Below are 19756 nucleotides of genomic sequence, written 5' to 3'. Positions count from 1 at the left end.
TTTCCAGTGTGGTTAAACTCTTGACCGATTTGACGAAGAAAGGCGCTGATGTGGCGAATTGGTCCTCTGTGGCTGTCTCTGCCTTTCAGGAGCTTAAACGTCGATTTACTTCTGCTCCGGTGTTGCGCCAACCGGATGTTTCTCTTCCATTTCAGGTTGAGGTTGACGCTTCTGAGATTGGGGCAGGGGCCGTTTTGTCTCAGAGGGATCCTGTTGGTTCCTTGATGAAACTGTGTGCCTTCTTTTCCCGTAAAGGTACCTTCACACTAAACGATATCGCTAGCGATCCATGACATTGCAGCGTCCTGGCTAGCGATATCATTCAGTTTGACACGCAGCAGCGATCAGGATCCTGCTGTGATGTCGTTGGTCGGGGCTAGAAGGCCAGAACTTTATTTGGTCGCTGGCTCTCCCGCTGACATCACTGAATCGGCGTGTGTGACGCCGATTCAGCGATGTCTTCGCTGGTAACCAGGGTAAACATCGGGTTACTAAGCGCAGGGCTGCGCTTAGTAACCCGATGTTTACCCTGGTTACCATCCTAAAAGTAAAAAAAAACAAACACTTCATACTTACCTTCCGCTGTCTGTCCCCGACGCTGTGCTTTCCTGCACTCACTGTGAGCACAGCGACCGGAAAGCAGAGCGGTGACGTCACCGCTCTGCTTTCCGGCCGCTGTGCTCACAGCCAGTACAGAGAAGCACAGCGCCGGGGACAGACAGTGGAAGGTAAGTATGAAGCGTTTGTTTTTTTTACTTTTAGAATGGTAACCAGGGTAAACATCGGGTTACTAAGCACGGCCCTGTGCTTAGTAACCCGATGTTTACCCTGGTTACCGGCATCGTTGGTCGCTGGAGAGCGGTCTGTGTGACAGCTCTCCAGCGACCAAACAGCGACGCTGCAGCGATCCGGATCGTTGTCTGGATCGCTGCAGCATCGTTTAGTGTGAAGGTACCTTAAGTTTTCGCCTGCTGAACGCAATTATGATGTCGGCAATCTGGAGTTGTTGGCTATGAAGTGGGCGTTTGAGGAATGGCGACATTGGCTTGAGAGAGCTAAGCACCGTATTGTGGTCTTGACCGATCATAAGAATCTGATTTATCTCGAGTCTGCCAAATGGCTGAATCCTAGACAGGCTCGATGGTCCTTGTTTTTTTCCCGTTTTGATTTTGTGGTCTCGTACCTTCCGGGTTCTAAGAATATTAAGGCTGATGCCCTCTCTAGGAGTTTTTTGCCTGATTCTCCTGAGGTCTTAGAACCAGTCGGTATTCTGAAAGAAGGGGTGGTTCTTTTTGCCATTTCCCCTGATTTACAACGGGTTCTTCAGGAATTTCAGGCTGACAAACCTGACCGCTGTCCTGTGGGGAAACTGTTTGTTCCTGACAGATGGACTAGTAGAGTGATTTCTGAGGTTCACTGTTCCGTGTTGGCTGGTCATCCTGGCATTTTTGGTACCAGAGTCTTGGTTAGTAGGTCCTTTTGGTGGCCTTCTTTGTCGCGTGATGTGCATTTTTTTTGTGCAGTCCTGTGGGACTTGTGCGCGGGCCAAGCCTTGTTGTTCCCGTGCTAGTGGGTTGCTTTTGCCATTGCCAGTCCCTGAGAGGCCATGGACACATATTTCGATGGATTTTATTTCTGATCTTCCGGTCTCCCAGAAAATTTCTGTTATCTGGGTTGTTTGTGACCGGTCCTCTAAGATGGTTCATTTGGTGCCTTTGCCTAAATTGCCTTCCTCTTCAGATTTAGTTCCGTTGTTTTTTCAGCATGTGGTTCGTTTGCATGGTATTCCGGAGAATATTGTGTCTGACAGAGGTTCCCAGTTTGTTTCTAGGTTTTGGCGAGCCTTTTGTGCTAGGCTGGGCATTGATTTGTCTTTTTCTTCTGCATTTCATCCTCAGACAAATGGCCAGAAAGAGCGAACTAATCAGACTTTGGAGACTTATTTGAGATGCTTTGTGTCTGCTGATCAGGATGATTGGGTGGCTTTTTTGCCATTGGCCGAGTTTGCCCTTAATAATCGGGCTAGTTCGGCTACTTTGGTTTCGCCTTTCTTTTGTAATTTTGGTTTTCATCCTCGTTTTTCATCTGGGCAGGTTGAGCCTTCTGACTGTCCTGGTGTGGATTCTGTGGTTGACAGGTTGCAGCAGATTTGGGCTCATGTGGTAGACAATTTGGTGTTGTCTCAGGAGGAGGCTCAACGTTTTGCTAACCGTCGTCGGTGTGTTGGTTCCCAGCTTTGGGTTGGGGATCTGGTCTGGTTGTCTTCCCGTCATGTTCCTATGAAGGTTTCTTCCCCTAAGTTTAAGCCTCGGTTTATTGGTCCTCATAAGATTTCTGAGATTATTAATCCGGTGTCTTTTCGTTTGGCGCTTCCGGCCTCTTTTGCTATCCATAATGTCTTCCATAGATCTTTATTGCGGAAATATGTGGTGCCCGTTGTTCCTTCTGTTGATCCTCCGGCCCCTGTGTTGGTTGATGGTGAGTTGGAGTATGTGGTTGAGAAGATTTTGGATTCTCGCTTTTCGAGGCGGAGGCTTCAGTACCTTGTCAAATGGAAGGGTTATGGCCAGGAGGATAATTCTTGGGTTTTTGCCTCTGATGTCCATGCTGCTGATTTGATCCGTGCCTTTCATCTGGCTCATCCTGATCGTCCTGGGGGCCCTGGTGAGGGTTCGGTGACCCCTCCTCAAGGGGGGGGTACTGTTGTGAATTCTGCTCTTGGGTTGCCTCCAGTGGTTGTAGGTGGGAATGCAGTTGTCTCTGAGTCGCAGTCCTGGCCAGGTGTATTGGCTGATTGCAGTTCTGACTGGGATATTTAGGTGTGCAGGATTCATTAGTCCTTGCCAGTTGTCAATGTTTCTTGTGAAGTGTTGGATCACTTTCTGGCTTCTCCTGCTTAGTTGCCAATTCAGCAAAGATAAGTGTCTGTTTCTTTTTCTGTGGCACACATGCAGTGTGCTTATATTCTGTGCTATTCATTTGTTTTTCTCGTGTCCAGCTTAGACTGTGTCAGTGTTTTCTCAGTCTTGTTGGATTCTCTGGAGTTGCAGATATACACTCCACATCTTTAGTTAGATGGTGGAGTTTTTGTATTTTCTGCTGTGGATATTTTTGGAAGGATTTTTAATACTGACCGCTTAGTATCCTGTCCTATCCTTTCCTATTTAGCTAGTGTGTGCCTCATTTGCTAAATCCTGTTTCCTGCCTGCGTGTGTCTTTTCCTCTACTACTCACAGTCAATATTTGTGGGGGGCTGCCTATCCTTTGGGGTTTTTCTCTGAGGCAAGGTAGAAATTCCTATTTCCATCTATAGGGGTATTTAGTCCTCCGGCTGTGTCGAGGTGTCTAGGTTTTGTTAGGCACACCCCATGGCTACTTCTAGTTGCTGTGTTAAGATCAGGGTTTGCGGTCAGTATAGTTACCACCTACTCCAGTGAAAGTTTTCATGCTGCTCCAAGGTCACCTGATCATAACAGGTTGCCGCCCTTATGTATCTGTAGGTTTCCTGTTCCTGAAGGGCGGATACCCTCTCTCCGTGGTGCTGTCATAGACGACCGATAAATATAATATATCTTATCAGAGAAATATGTTTCTATCTCTGGACTGATTATTCTCATGCAAGATCTGTACGGAAGTATGAGATGACAGTTGCTGCTCATAAAATTCTATGGAGATTGGAGGATGTGGATCTAGAAGCAAGCAGACATATTCTGCTGCAAGTTTTCCTAAAACTAAAAAGTTACACTTTCAATATAATAACTTAATTAAAACACTTGGTAAATATGGCTTTATGATAGAATAGGAAGCTGGATGGTTTGATTTTTACAGTCAATCAATATTTTAAATTATTGTACTTCTAGTAATGCTCTATATATTTCAAAACAAGTAAAATACATTGAAATGCCACGTCTAGAGCATACAGCATTAAAGAAGCACTCCCACAATTTTTTTTACGACACGTGTATATGTGAATGTAGTGTAGTGTGTATGTGTTAACATACTCACCAACTGTCACCTCCTGCTGGATCCAGCGCCGTTCTGCTCCTCTTCTAAGTGACCTCTCTGCTCTTCAGACTATGTGGCTCACTCCATGCGCTATACGTAAGCCAGAAGTCTCTGTTAAAATGTAACCCTATGGAGACTAGTTATGAGCCACTTCTGGGTGATGCAGAGTGTAGTATGACCTGAAGAGTATGGAGAGCAGTGACATCACTGAGAAGAGGAGCAGAGCAGCGTTAGATCCTGCAGAGAGCAGCGATAGGCAAGTTTATTAACACACTCACACTACACTACATACAAATATACGCACATTTACTAAAAAAATCTTCATAGAGTCCTTTTTTTAAAAGAAGGAGGAGCTCTGTGTGCGCTATCCAACAATATGCAAATTAAAGAGTAAAATATTTATTCAATTATTTCGTTTTTAAACTAGAAACAATTTGATTTGTAATAAGGTAAATTACTCTATTTTGCTGCCTTCGTGGAAGAAATAGGTGCTTAAGTGTGATTTATCAAATGCATATAGATCGGTACTCCTTTAACTTATATAGATGCATTGTGCATGTCAACTGTTATTCAAGGTTACTGTAGTCATCAGATGATAGTTGTTGTGAATTGGGTTGGGTAAAAGATCAGTGGGGCACACTTCTAAAATGCAGATCACAACAGGTTTTTGTCATAGAAAATTGTACAACATACAGGTCCTTCTCAAAAAATTAGCATATAGTGTTAAATTTCATTATTTACCATAATGTAATGATTACAATTAAACTTTCATATATTATAGATTCATTATCCACCAACTGAAATTTGTCAGGTCTTTTATTGTTTCAATACTGATGATGTTGGCATACAACTCCTGATAACCCAAAAAACCTGTCTCAATAAATTAGCATATTTCACCCATCCAATCAAATAAAAGTGTTTTTTAATAACAAACAAAAAAACCAACAAATAATAATGTTCAGTTATGCACTCAATACTTGGTCGGGAATCCTTTGGCAGAAATGACTGCTTCAATGCGGCGTGGCATGGAGGCAATCAGCCTGTGACACTGCTGAGATGTTATGGAGGCCCAGGATGCTTCAATAGCGGCCTTAAGCTCATCCAGAGTGTTGGGTCTTGCGTCTCTCAACTTTCTCTTCACAATATCCCACAGATTCTCTATGGGGTTCAGGTCAGGAGAGTTGGCAGGCCAATTGAGCACAGTAATACCATGGTCAGTAAACCATTTCCCAGTGGTTTTGGCACTGTGATTAGGTGCCAGGTCGTGCTGAAAAATGAAATCTTCATCTCCATAAAGCATTTCAGCCGATGGAAGCATGAAGTGCTCCAAAATCTCATGATAGCTAGCTGCATTGACCCTGCCCTTGATGAAACACAGTGGACCAACACCAGCAGCTGACATGGCACCCCACACCATCACTGACTGTGGGTACTTGACACTGGACTTCAGGCATTTTGGCATTTCCTTCTCCCCAGTCTTCCTCCAGACTCTGGCACCTTGATTTCCGAATGACATGCAAAATTTGCTTTCATCAGAAAAAAGTACTTGGGACCACTTAGCAACAGTCCAGTGCTGCTTCTCTGTAGCCCAGGTCAGGCGCCTCTGCCGCTGTTTATGGTTCAAAAGTGGCTTTACCTGGGGAATGCGGCACCTGTAGCCCATTTCCTGCACACGCCTGTGCACGGTGGCTCTGGATGTTTCCACACCAGACTCAGTCCACTGCTTCCTCAGGTTCCCCAAGGTCTGGAATCGGTCCTTCTCCACAATCTTCCTCAGGGTCCGGTCTCCTCTTCTCGTTGTACAGCGTTTTCTGCCACATTGTTTCCTTCCAACAGACTTACCATTGAGGTGCCTTGATACAGCACTCTGGGAACAGCCTATTTGTTGAGAAATTTCTTTCTGGGTCTTACCCTCTTGCTTGAGGGTGTCAATGATGGCCTTCTTGACATCTGTCAGGTCGCTAGTCTAAGGGTACCGTCACACTATACGATTTACCTACGATCACGACCAGCGATATGACCTGGCCGTGATCGTAGGTAAATCGTAGTTTGGTCGCTGGGGAGCTGTCACACAGACAGCTCTCCAGCGACCAACGATGCCGAGGTCCCTGGGTAACCAGGGTAAACATCGGGTAACTAAGCGCAGGACCGCGCTTAGTTACCCGATGTTTACCCTGGTTACAAGTGTTAAACTAAAAAAAAACAAACAGCACATACTTACATTCTGGTGTCCGTCAGGTCCCTTGCAGTCTGGTTCCCGCACTCAGTGACTGCCGGCCGTAAAGTGAAAGTGAAAGCACAGCCGCTGTGCTCTGCTTTCACTTTACGGCCGGCAGTCACAGTGCTGGAAGCAGACGGCAAGGGACCTGACGGACACCAGAATGTAAGTATGTGCTGTTTGTTTTTTTTTAGTTTAACGCTTGTAACCAGGGTAAACATCGGGTAACTAAGCGCGGTCCTGCGCTTAGTTACCCGATGTTTACCCTGGTTACAAGCGAACGCATCGCTGGATCGCATCGCTAGATTGGTGTCACACACACCGATCTAGCGATGACAGCGGGAGATCCAGCGATGAAAGAAAGTTCCATACGATCTGCTACGACGTACGATTCTCAGCAGGATCCCTGATCGCTGCTGCGTGTCAGACACAGTGATATCGTAACGATATCGCTGGAACGTCACGAATCGTACCGTCGTAGCGATCGAAATGTTATAGTGTGACGGTACCCTTACCCATGATGGGGGTTTTGAGTAATGAACCAGGCAGGGAGTTTATAAAAGCCTCAGGTATCTTTTGCATGTGTTTAGAGTTAATTAGTTGATTCAGAAGATTAGGGTAATAGGTCGTTTAGAGAACCTTTTCTTGATATGCTAATTTATTGAGACAGGTTTTTTGGGTTATCAGGAGTTGTATGCCAAAATCATCAGTATTAAAACAATAAAAGACCTGACAAATTTCAGTTGGTGGATAATGAATCTATAATATATGAAAGTTTAATTGTAATCATTACATTATGGTAAATAATGAAATTTAACACTATATGCTAATTTTTTGAGAAGGACCTGTACAGCTCTGGCAAAAATAAATAAATTTTGGAGTAAAATGTAAATTGTTCTTTTAGTCTATAAACTTCTGACATACATCTCCGAATTTCCAAGCAACAAATTTTGTATTTTTTTTTACAAAAAGGAGAAATGGTCAAAATGAAAAAAACAGTGCTTTCAGATCTCAAATAATGCAATGAAAACAAGTTCATAATCATTTACAAACAACAATACTAATGTTTCAACTCAGGAAGAGTTCAGAAATCAATATTTTGTGGAATAACCATGATTTTTAATCACATGCGTCTTGGCATGATTTCACCAGTCTTAAACACTGCTTCTGGCACAAACATTTAAGCAGTTCTTCTTTGTTTGATGGCTTGTGACTGACTATCCATCATCCTCTTGGTTACATTCCAGAGGTTTTCAAGGGGTTCAGGTCTGGAGATTGGGCTGCCCATGACAGGGTTTTGATGTGGAGGTCTCTTAATTTTTGCTAGAGCTGTATATTGTTAGGTGATATATATATTTTAGTATGATAGATTTGAATAATTTAATTACTTATACTTGACAGCACAAAATGCACAAAGCATACGTGCATGTCACAAAGTAACTTAACCCCTTAGCGACCGCCGATACGCCTTTTAACGGCGGCCGGTAAGGGTACTTAAACCCTTAAAAAGTGAATAGCGCCCCCCAGAGTCGGATTTTCTCTGGGGTCTCGGCTGCCGGGGGTAGCCGAGACCCCAGAGAACATGATTCGGGGTTTTTTTTACCGACCCCGCATTTGCGATCGCCGGTAATTAACCGTTTACCGGCGATCGCAAAAAAAAAATCTCTTTTTAATTTCTCTGTCCTCCGATGTGATCGCACATCAGAGGACAGAGAAAAGGGGTCCCAGATAGCCCCCCGATGCTCACCTATCTCCCACGGTGCTCCTCGTGGCTCCCAGTGGGCGCATGCGCAGTGCACCCGCCGGCCGGCCCCGGGAGAATCTTTGGGGTCTCGGCTGCCGGAGGTAGCCGAGACCCCAAAGAGCATGATCGGGGTCGATTTTACCGACCCCTGTTTTGCGATCGCCGGTAATTAACTGTTTACCGGCGACCGCAAAAAAAAAAAAAGCAAAGTGTAATTCTCTGTCCTCTGATGTGATCGCACATCAGAGGACAGAGGAATATGGGGATTCGGGGACCCTATCATACTCACCGGTGTCCCTGGGTCCTCCTGCTGCTCCTCCTGGCCGCCGACATCTTCTGGGCAAAAGAAAATGGCGGGAGCATGCACAGTGCGCCCGCCATCTGTCTCCATCTGCCGGCCGGAAGGAGAAGAGCAGTTGGGGCTAAAATTAGGGTTAGGGTTAGGGCTAGGGTTAGGGCTAAGGTTAGGGTTAGGGCTAGGGTTAGGGCTAGGGTTAGGGCTAGGGTTAGGGCTAGGGTTAAGGCTAGGGTTAGGGTTAGGGTTAGGGCTAGGGTTAGGGCTAGGGTTAGGGCTAGGGTTAGGGTTAGGGCTAGGGTTAGGGTTAGGGCTAGGGCTAGGGTTAGGGCTAGGGCTAGGGCTAGGGTTAGGGCTAAATTTAGGGTTAGGGTTGGGGCTAAATTTAGGGTTAGGGTTGGGGCTAAATTTAGGGTTAGGGTTGGGGCTAAATTTAGGGTTAGGGTTGGCGCTAAATTTAGGGTTAGGCTTCTTTCACACTAACGTCGGTACGGGGCCGTCGCAATGCATCGGCCCGACATACCGACGCACGTTGTGAAAATTGCACAACGTGGGCAGCGGATGTAGTTTTTCAACGCATCCGCTGCCCAATCTATGTCCTGGGGAGGAGGGGGTGGAGTTACGGCCACTCATGTGCGGTCAGAAATGGCGGATGCGACGTACAAAAAAAGTTACATTGAATGTTTTTTTGTGCTGACGGTACGCCAAAACACTGATCCAGTGCACGACGGACGCGACGTGTGGCCATCCGTCACGATCCGTCGGCAATACAAGTCTATGGGCAAAAAACGCATCCTGCGGGCACATTTGCAGGATCCGTTTCTTGTCCAAAACGACGGATTGCGACGGATGCCAAACGACGCAAGTGTGAAAGTAGCCTTAGGGCTAGGGTTAGGGTTGGGGCTAAAGTTAGGGCTACGGTTGGGGCTAAGGTTAGGGTTAGGGTTTGGATTAGGGTTGGTATTAGGGTTAGGGTTGGCATTAGGGTTACGCTTTGGATTAGGGTTAGGTTTGGGATTAGGGTTAAGGTTAGGGTTGTGATTGGGGGTGTATTGGGATTAAGGTTAGGTTTGAGGTTAGGGTTGAGATTAGGATTAGGGTTGTGTTGGATTTAGGGTTTTGATTAGGGTTATGGTTAGTGTTGACATTAGGGTTGTTTTGGGGGTAAGGGTTGTGATGATCGTTAGGGTTAGTGATTAGGATTATGGATCAGGTTGGGATTTGGGTTAGGGGTGTGTTGGGGTTAGGGTTGGAGCTAGAATTGGGGGGTTTCCACTGTTTAGGTACATCAGGGGGTCTCCAAACACGACAGCCAATTTTGCGCTCAAAAAGTTAAATGGTGCTCCTTCCCTTCTGAGCTCTGCCGTGCGCCCAAACAGTGGGTTACCCCCACATATGGGGCATCAGCGTACTCGGGATAAATTGGACAACAACTTCTGGGGTCCAATTTCTCCTTTTACCCTTGTGAAAATAAAAACTTGGGGGCTACAATATCTTTTTTGTGGAAAAAAAAATATTTTTTATTTTCATGACTCTGCATTCTAAACTTCTGTGAAGCACTTGGGCATTCAAAGTTCTCACCACACATCTAGATAAGTTTCATGGGGGGTCTAGTTTCCAAAATGGGGTCACTTGTGGGGGATTTCTACTGTTTAGGCACATCAGGGGCTCTCCATACGCGACATGGCGTCCGATCTCAATTCCAGACAATTCTACATTGAAAAAGTAAAACGGCACTCCTTCTCTTCCAAGCTCTGCGGTGCGCTCATTCAGTGGTTTACCCCCACATATTGGGTATCGATGTACTCAGGAGAAATCGCACAACAACTTTTGTGGTCTAATTTCTCCTGTTACCCTTGTAAAAATAAAAATTTGGGGGCAAAAAGATCATTTTTGTAGAAAAAATGCAATTTTTTTTTCACGGCTCTACGTTATAAACTTCTGTGATGCACATGGGGGTTCAAAGTGCTCACCACACATCTAGATAAGTTCTTTAAGGGGTCTAGTTTCCAAAATGGTGTCACTTGAGGGGGTTTTCCACTGCTTAGGCACACCAGGGGCTCTGCAAACGCAACATGGTGTCCGATCTCAATTCCAGAAATTCTACATTGAAAAAGTAAAACGGCACTCCTTCCCTTCCAAGCTCTGCGGTGCGCCCAAACAGTGGTTTACCCTCACATATGTGGTATGGACGTATTCAGGAGAAATCGCACAACAACTTTTGTGGTCTAATTTCTCCTGTTACCCTTGTGAAAATAAGAATTTGTGGGCGAAAAGATCATTTTTGTGTAAACAAAAGTGATTTTTTATTTTTACGGCTCTACGTTATAAACTTCCGTGAAGCACTTGGGGTTCAAAGTGCTCACCACACATCTAGATAAGTTCCTTAAGGGGTCTAGTTTCCAAAATGGTCTCACTTGTGGGGGGTTTCCACTGTTTAGGTACATCAGGGGCTCTCCAAACGCGACATGGCGTCCAATCTCAATTCCAGCCAATTCTGCAATGAAAAAGTCAAACGGCGCTCCTTCACTTCCAAGTTCTGCGGTGCGCAAAAAAACTGGTTTACGCCCACATATGGGGTATTCGCGTATTCAGGAGAAATTGCATAACAAAATTTATGGTTACATTTCTGTTTTTACACATGTGAAAATAAAAAAAAGGTTCTGAATTAATATGTTTGCAAAAAAAAGTTAAATGTTCATTTTTTACTTCCACATTGTTTCAGTTCCTGTGAAGCACGTAAAGGGTTAATAAACTTCTTGAATGTGGTTTTGAGAACCTTGAGGGGTGCAGTTTTTAGAATGGTGTCACACTTCGTTATTTTCTATCATATAGACCCCTCAAAATGACTTCAAATGTGATGTGGTCCCTAAAAAAAAATGGTGTTGTAAAAATGAGAAATTGCTGGTCAACTTTTAACCCTTATAACTCCCTAACAAAAAAAAATTTTGTTTCCAAAATTGTGCTGATGTAAAGTAGACATGTGGGAAATGTTATTTATTAACTATTTTTTGTGACATATCTTTCTGATTTAAGGGCATAAAAATACAAAATTTGAAAATTGCAAAATTTTAAAAATTTTCGCCATATTTCCGTTTTTTTCATAAATAATCGCAAGTAATATCGAAGAAATGTTACCACTAACATGAAGTACAATATGTCACGAAAAAACAATCTCAGAATCAGCGGGATCCGTTGAAGCGTTCCAGAGTTATAACCTCATAAAGTGACAGTGGTCAGAATTGTAAAAATTGGCTCGGTCATTAAGTACCAAATTGGCTCTGTCACTAAGGGGTTAAATATCACTTGGTCTGATTTAGGATTGCTATGCTGAATTTTTCGATAGTGACATTTGCTTCGGACATATAGGTTGGTTCTACATTCATCTGAATGACTATCATATGATAATATATGACTAAAGGCAACTTATAAGAAGGGAAGAGATGACCCCATTAAATCAGAAACTATTGTGCATGTTTTTAGTTTCTATAGTGAAATGACTACTGTTGCTTCTTGAACATTTCAGACATTTCCATCCTCAAAGCTGCTAATTAGGCTGATTTTTGTTAAAATATGAGAAACTAGCTGCATGCATTGTCACTGATGTTACTAAAGTACAGCTGCTAACAGGGTCAGATTTTCCATAAGGCCAACCTAGGCCATAGCCTAGGGCTTAGCAGTCAGGTGGGCATACATACAGAAGAAATAACCAAATGTTTACACATTTTTCAGTATTATTTTGAAAAGTCCAAATAAAAGGCTGTTTTTTAAATTTACATCCATGTACATTATAAATAAATAAGTTGAGCTATTCATTTATGATGCTCATCTCTTCAGCTAACACTGTCTTACATAGTCACAGTCAAAAAGCAATTGCTATCTCTCTTACAAGATCTATCAACTTCAATGAAACAACTGAAACTTTTCTTGGACAAAAGTGCAAAGGAAGAAATTCTAGTAGGTATTTAAGATGACTTAAAGAAATTTGAGGGAAAGATTTTTTGTTGATGTGTCACGTGTGTGTTACGTCCCTCTGGAACACCTGGAGTTAGCTGGTCACATCTGGTAATGAATCGCAGGTCTTCTTTAGAGTTGGTGTGATTTGTGTCACATAATTAATGGATTTAGTTTCCTCTGATGTGGAAGAGGTTAATTACCCTTTCTATGTTGGTCAGAAACATGCAATTCCATTTCAGCTGCTTCTGATCTGGTCATTACCTCTTCCTATAAAAAGTGGTCACACCTTGTTATCCCTGCCAGCGAAAGAGTCGTCTTTCTGTGCTGTGTACTAAAGCTAAGCAGTTGGAGTAGAGTTGTTGTAGTAGTGTTCTGTGGTTTGCTATAGTATGTGTGTGTGTGTTTATCTCCTGGTCCCTGTTCTTATTTAGTTTATTCCTCCCTGTCCTTATCCTCCTCCCTATTGTTGGTTAGTGCTTTTGTATGTTAGAGGTTTTCGGTTATCCCTGTTTACCTTACATTTCTGTCCCATGCCTCATGGGTTGGGAGAAGGGACAGCTCAGGTTTTAACAGGAACATAGCAAGCTCGGAGACTTGGCCCTTTTTACCTTCAAGAGTATCCCTTGTACAAGGATAGTTTGGGTCCCAGATCCAGGGACAATTTGAGGCCCCCTTTCCTACCAAAGACTGTCACAGCATAACAAGGTGTTAATGTTAGTCAGTTTCATAAATACTGTAATAGTTTAGTTTTGAATTAAAAATATAATGTGGTTCAAAGATTATAAAGATTGTACTAAATGCTTATGTGTTTCAAAAATAAACTATTACATGTTAAATTGAAAGTTAGAAATAAACTTTTTGAGGTGGGGGGAGGGGACACAGAATTTTGTGTTTTGGCCCAGGGCATAGAAATGTATAAATCCAACCCTGGATGCTAACATTTATTGTAGAATAATTTGTTACCTTTACACAATTAAGTTTTTATATGATCTTTTAATTTCTGTAAGCAAAAAAGATTTCCAACACCTTTGTTACTAATGTAATAAATGTAACTGCCCCCTGCCTAAACGTATTAACTGGTTATGCTTTCTGTAGAAGCAACAATATCTGCACTAAGACTGCAAATCATCAAAGTGCTTTTGCTAGATTTCAGGAATAAAATACTTTGAAAATTGCAAAAGAGCTGAGAGAGTCTGAGCAAATCAGGACAGAAGCAAACTACCGTGTTTTCACTGTTTGCATGAGCTTACTTTTAGGCCTCATTCAGATGTCTTATTTGCTCAAATATGAGAAAAACAGACTGATTGTGATGTGACTCTTGATCACAGTTTGATCAGTGTGGTCCATATGTTATCAGATTTGCTCATACATGGAGAAACAAAATGTCTTCACCTTCTTTTTGACAGTCAGTGAAAGTCGGACACCACTCATTTGTCGTCTGTGTGAGGTCCAATTTTTTCAAGGATCCATAGACTTGCATTGCCAATTTTGATCCAAAATTCGGATCAAAATCGAACATGTATCCGCGATTTTACAAAAAAATCATGGACATGTGAATAGCACCACAGATACAAGTGCTTTCTGTGAAAACCAGATAGCACTCATACAAAAAAATCAGACGTCTGAATGAGGCCTCAATGATATATTGCATCATAAAAGAATCAAGTAGCATTTTTTATCTTAATAATGATATCTTGAGACAATGTGGTACAAATTTGTAGCCAAATATTGTAACTAAAACAAAAATTTAAAGCTGCAAATTCGAGACCCAGAAGCGTTCCATTGTAATTTACCGAATGTCCACTGGGGTATTTACACACAGCAGATTTGTAATACAAATACAGCTACAAATCAAGTATTTCATCTGAATGGGGTTGTCTTACAGCAAACACAAGCTCTATTCAAATGAATTAGCTTTTTGCAGAAAATTTATGAGGTGTAAATATCATCTTGTCTACCCAGAGGAAAAAAAAATCTATATACTGTATAAAGTCACACACAAAGAATCAAAGACTCTAAAATGTCACCCCCAACTTAATTATAGTTAGGAGCTTTTATCTTGGTATGTATGCCTTTTATGAATGTTTAGTAATTAATTTGCTATTTTTCAATGCCTAGCAACAGAAGATACCAAGTGGGTTGTAATTCTCCAAAATAATTAGTTGGCTTAATCAGATTATTCTGCTTATCAAATGCAACTTTCTCTTCATGTGTCAGAAAATTAAATAGGTCACATCTTATGTCACAAGACAATGGACAATGTGGGTAAGCAAAATTGTTGGTTTCATAAAAAGAATTAATGAGAGCAACAGACTTAGGATCAGTCTTACAAGCCAACGGAAGCTTAGCCAAAAATAGTATGCATTAATTCTATATCTCTCCTTGTAATCCTTCTTGCTAGCTCCAAACACATCACTGCAAACCAAGAGCTAAATGCTGCCTGCAAATACTATTCTGAGTCTTGTTTAAACTAATGGCTACAATGGCTCTTAAGTTATACTAAAGATCTTATTTCAAATACATTTTTGTATTTAAGAAGCAAAAAAAGGCTTACAAAAATGATTTATGAAATTCTGGTTAGGAAACACTGCATATATGACAATTTAAAAAACAGCACTGTGCTACAAAAGAAAACCTCAAGAATAATTAAAAAACAAGAAGGAAAAATCTATATTAAGATGGCACTGGGGCTCTGGGTTTGAATGCAACCAAAAACAACATCTTTATGGCATGGCTATATTCTCTCCCCATTTGCATGGGTTTCCTTTAGGTTCTCTGGTTACCCCTGAAACACCAAAACATATTGATAGGGCCAATTTAAATGGACTCCAGTAAACTGACGATCAACATAAACCATGAGCCTCATTGTGGACAGTGACTAATGTGAGTGAAGGCAAAACTATTGATTATATATAAGCAACAGGATATAACAAGCAGAGGAGTGTAAGGTTCCAGAAGATTTCAATTTGAGTAGATGACAATCCCCATTTGAGAATGCACTTGTATTTGTGATTCATTGTGAGGTGCAAGTTAAGGACAGTGCTCATTAAAGCATATTGTGGTTTTTAATTACCTTGTTTTTTTGCGACTGATGTTATCATTAATTATAAATGTATTCATGATTTCATATTTTTCATCCAGGTGCTGGAGTCCGTCAATTATCATGGCAAGCAGGGACCATAACCCCTCTACCCCAGTTTACCAAGAAACAGTTCATGCATTCTGCCAAAAGAAGACCAACGGTGGCTGCCATTTCTTCTCCAAAAGCTCGTCTGCCCTACCCAACACTGAGAGTCCACAAAGTAAACCAGAGATTCATAAAAGCCTTAACAACATTACTTATGTGGCCAAGTGCAATGAAAACAGCGTGGTTCAGAATTCACATAGTTCTGAGTGGTCTTGTAGCATGGATGGTCCTCTTAATCCAGAAAAATCTGATTGCAATCATCTTTCTGTCAGTCACATTGAAGAAAACACGCATCCCAAAATTCACTATCTCTCAGATGATTCATCCTTAGCAACAGCAGAGCAAGAGATCAGAAAGATCTTCGCCAGATACAAGGTCTCTGAAAATATTTCCTTACTCGGCCATTCAGAAACATCTATGTGTAAAGTAGATAGCATGGATAATCTTAACTCAGTAGGCCTGATAGTCCAGAAGAGTTTTTCAGATTACTCCTGTGGAAACAGGACCTCTGTGCCGCATTCCATAAAGGTAAATAACACAATCAGTGCCACATATTCCAATCTTTCTGCTTCTAGCAGCATTTCTGGGTCTGGCAGTGATGGCACCTGTACACTTAGTAATTTTACCCAAGACTCTGGGATAGATCATTCTCCGTCAAACCTGCAAAACAACTTGACTGATGTATATTCAGACAAGGAGCCAAATATTGCATTTAGCCATTTGGACAGCAGTAAAATTCAGCACAACATCACTGTGTATACAGTACCAGGTACCTATCACCATGGAGTGTTTGGCCATCAAGATCCTCAAAATCTACTACAAATTAATGAGTATATGTGTTGTCAGCCATACTATAATATTTCAGGTGTTATGTCTTGTGATGACATCTCAGAAACTAAGCTATCACCACCAGCTATGAGTATTCACGATAGCTGTTCTGTTCATTGCAGCAAGGGCTATGAACCATTGCTAAAAGTAGATGACACAATTGCTGCCTATTGCCACTCCTTGCCCATATCATCTATTCAGTTCTCATCCGGACTGGAACATTCACTTGATGAACCGGTCTTAGGGCATACTCTACCACGGTTCTGTTCACAATTACCACCCCCTGATAAATTTTCAATTCCAAAACTAGTATCGTCAGTTAGTGAATCTGGACTGGAAACTAAAAAGCTACTTCGATGTGGCCGGTTTGCTTTTCCACCACCTCCTGTTTCCATTGGGGAAAATAATTTGCTAACTTACGATAGAAATACCAGTGATTTACTACTTAAAACAGTAGAAACACCATTAGATATCTTGGAAATACCAGACTCAGATGCAAAGACAAAAGATACTTGGACAATGACATCTACAGACTATTTATCACTACACCATAAAAGTTCCCTCAGCCTCAAAGATGCAGAAGTACAAACTGTGAATGTCATGGAAAGCAAAGCAGTCTCAACCTCTTCATTTGTTCATAGCAGTAGTCATTTACTTTCGGACATTGGCTTAGGAATTAACCTACACTGTCCTCAATCACCAGTGCGAGAAGTTAGATGGGATAATGAAGGCATGACATGGGAAGTTTATGGAGCTGCAGTAGACCCTGAGGTTCTTGGGTTAGCTATCCAGAAACATTTAGAGATCCAGATAGAGCAGAACACACAGCAGTCAGAACAATCAGGAGAAATTGAACAATCAACTAAAGAGAAAAGAAGGTCTATCAGAACCGTTATGCAATCTTTAAGACAGTCCAACTGTTGTGCATGCACCACCACCACGTCTGATTGACCTTACATATGGGAAAATAATAACATTAATTTCAAGTATCTGCTGTACAATGGCCCTGCTACTCATTACTTGAAATATCTGCTATGAAGTGAGAATTACTCTTGCCTATTTTAAGATTTTGAATACGGTAATTTAGGACCTACAGACTCCATATCAGGCCTGGTTTCCACAAGCAGTTTTGGTGCAGTTTTTGATGCAGTTCCTGGAGCCTAATAGACACCGCACTTAAAATATTGTATATTAGTGGACAGATGCTTCAGAGCTTCTTTGTTCAGATTTGTTATGCATGGACATTTTATAAGGGCATATACTTTCCTATATGTGGGCTCAGATATAAAATGCTATGATTTTTTTCAGTTTATTCTGTTCTGAAGCTCAATAGAGTTCCAATGGACCTCTATGTAAGTTCTATTATGCATCCATCCCAACTGGAATCATAACAAAGTAGTATTCATCATTGCTAAGACTATATTCAAGTATTGGGGCAGATTTACTTATTCTGGCTAATATACAGTATAGACAGTGTGGACTATGACTAGTTTATTTAATTTTAAACTATTTTTTTTAACAAAAAAGTTAGTGTATATTATAACATTTTAAATTCCTTTTACTAATCCCTGCCCCCTTGTGGAGTATAAGAGGCTGATTAAATGTGGTGCATCGCATATGCACTAGACTAGACGTCTTCCTTAATTGCATATGCACTAGACTAGACTTCCGCCTCAATGGGCCAAAGGTCTTGTATATTTTAATTAGTACATTTGCCCCATTGTGTTCACATCACCTTGTTCTCCACAATTTTAAGCAACACTGTGGCAAAACTGTTTGGCTGTCCATAAATTACATCAAAAACTGGATTCAACACAAAACCATTAACTACATATTTATGTACTGTCTGCATGCAATGGGCCTGATTCTCAAAGCTTTGATGTTCCCTACACCAAAAATTTCACTCCTGAAATTTCTGGCATAGGACACAGAGGCACACATCACTAGTGAGATGCTCCTGATCCATGAAGATTTGTGCACTACTTTACGAATCAAGAGCACAAAACTCCAGCACAGCTCCTCATCAAGACCAGTATGAACAATGCTGGTCTTGATGAATCAGGCCCATTTTCTCTCTCTCTAACTTGTTGCTGTTTATCATGTCTTGATGCCTCATTTTTTCAATTAATTTACTTTTCTACTTTCCGCTGTATAATGGTTCAATAAATGGTTTGAAATGTAAAAAATGCAATCAAATGTTAAACCAAGAACTAACATATAAATCCAGTGCGCAGTGGTTAGCACTGCAGCCTTGCAGCGCTGGGGTCCTGGGTTCTAATCCCACCCAGGACAACATCTGCAAAGAGTTTGTATGTTCTCTCCGTGTTTGCGTGGGTTTCCTCCGGGTACTCCGGTTTCCTCCCACATTCCAAAGACATACTGATAGGGAATTTAGATTGTGAGCCCCATCGGGGACAGCAATGATAATGTGTGCAAAATGTAAAGCGCTGCGGAATATGTTAGCGCTATATAAAAATAAAGATTATTATTATTATTATTAAGTGTATCTTTTCTATCAGTTGTAAAGACTTATATATCACAAGTGCTGAAATTAAAAGCAAATCCACTAAAAAATGAATAGATAATTCTCCAAAAAAGTCAAGAATTAACACAGCAAAAAATGGCAGCAGTATTTACCTGTCCAGGTCTCAGAACTAATGCACTATCTGGATGGAGCAAACTCATATAGCAAAGATGACGGCAACACAGGTGCAATATAGCAATATAGTGATGAGATAACAACTCACAACCTACCAATTCATGGAGGGGGCAATTGCTTAGTATTAAATTGCACAAAAGCGGTTTGTATAGGGCGTTGGTCACATGCACAGGTAATGCACAGTATCTGACTTACAGCCATTGGACCTATTTACAATTGTGATGAAATTGGACAAATGCAATCCGATTAAAAATCAGATTGCATTCGGATCAATGTTATTCTATCATTCGATCTGACTGGAAAAAACTCACAGCATGCTGTGATTGTAATTCGGATTGCATCCTACAATAGAAGTCAATGGGTGCGAGAAAAAAAATCAGACAGCACTTGGACCATGCAAGCCCGATTTTTACCACACCGATCTCAGCAATTCATGGCCAGCATACAGTAAAATCACAGCGTGACAGGTTAGAATAGTATAGACAGAATAGATACTGTATATACACATAGAATACATAGATATGTAGATGTCAGTGACACACACACATATATATATATATATATATATATATATATATATATATAACATAGAAGAAAAGCCGTCAATTTATTTGCCATGTACTGTAAAATCACTGCAGGAGCTGACAGCATTGAAAAGATGGATTACATACAGTAAATACAAATAGAATAGGTAGATATACAGATGTCTATGAAAAATACAATTAGTACAGTGTGTGTGTGCAGCTTAGGCCTCTTTCACACTTTTGTTTCTTACAATCAGTCACAATCCGTCAAAATGTTGAAAAGACGGATCCTGTGCAGATTGTAAAAAACGGATGCACTGGATCCGTTTTTTTTTACGG

At 41.5% G+C, this 19756-nt stretch overlaps 1 protein-coding gene across 1 annotated transcript in view; it reads left to right on the top strand.

Moving 5' to 3' along the window:
- GPRIN2 (G protein regulated inducer of neurite outgrowth 2) overlaps positions 1 to 18730 on the top strand; it is a 143940-nt gene extending 125210 nt beyond the window's left edge. The window contains exon 2 of the mRNA XM_069753162.1: positions 15361 to 18730. Within this exon, the coding sequence (XP_069609263.1) occupies positions 15383 to 17185 (1803 nt within the window). The 5' untranslated portion in view covers positions 15361 to 15382 and the 3' untranslated portion in view covers positions 17186 to 18730. The remainder of the gene's footprint in view (positions 1 to 15360) is intronic.
- The last annotated feature ends 1026 nt before the right edge of the window (positions 18731 to 19756 follow it).

Source organism: Ranitomeya imitator, chromosome 2, assembly GCF_032444005.1.
Source record: "Ranitomeya imitator isolate aRanImi1 chromosome 2, aRanImi1.pri, whole genome shotgun sequence".
NCBI classification, from domain to species: Eukaryota; Metazoa; Chordata; class Amphibia; order Anura; family Dendrobatidae; genus Ranitomeya; species Ranitomeya imitator.
This window is presented reverse-complemented; position numbering and strand designations above follow the sequence as displayed.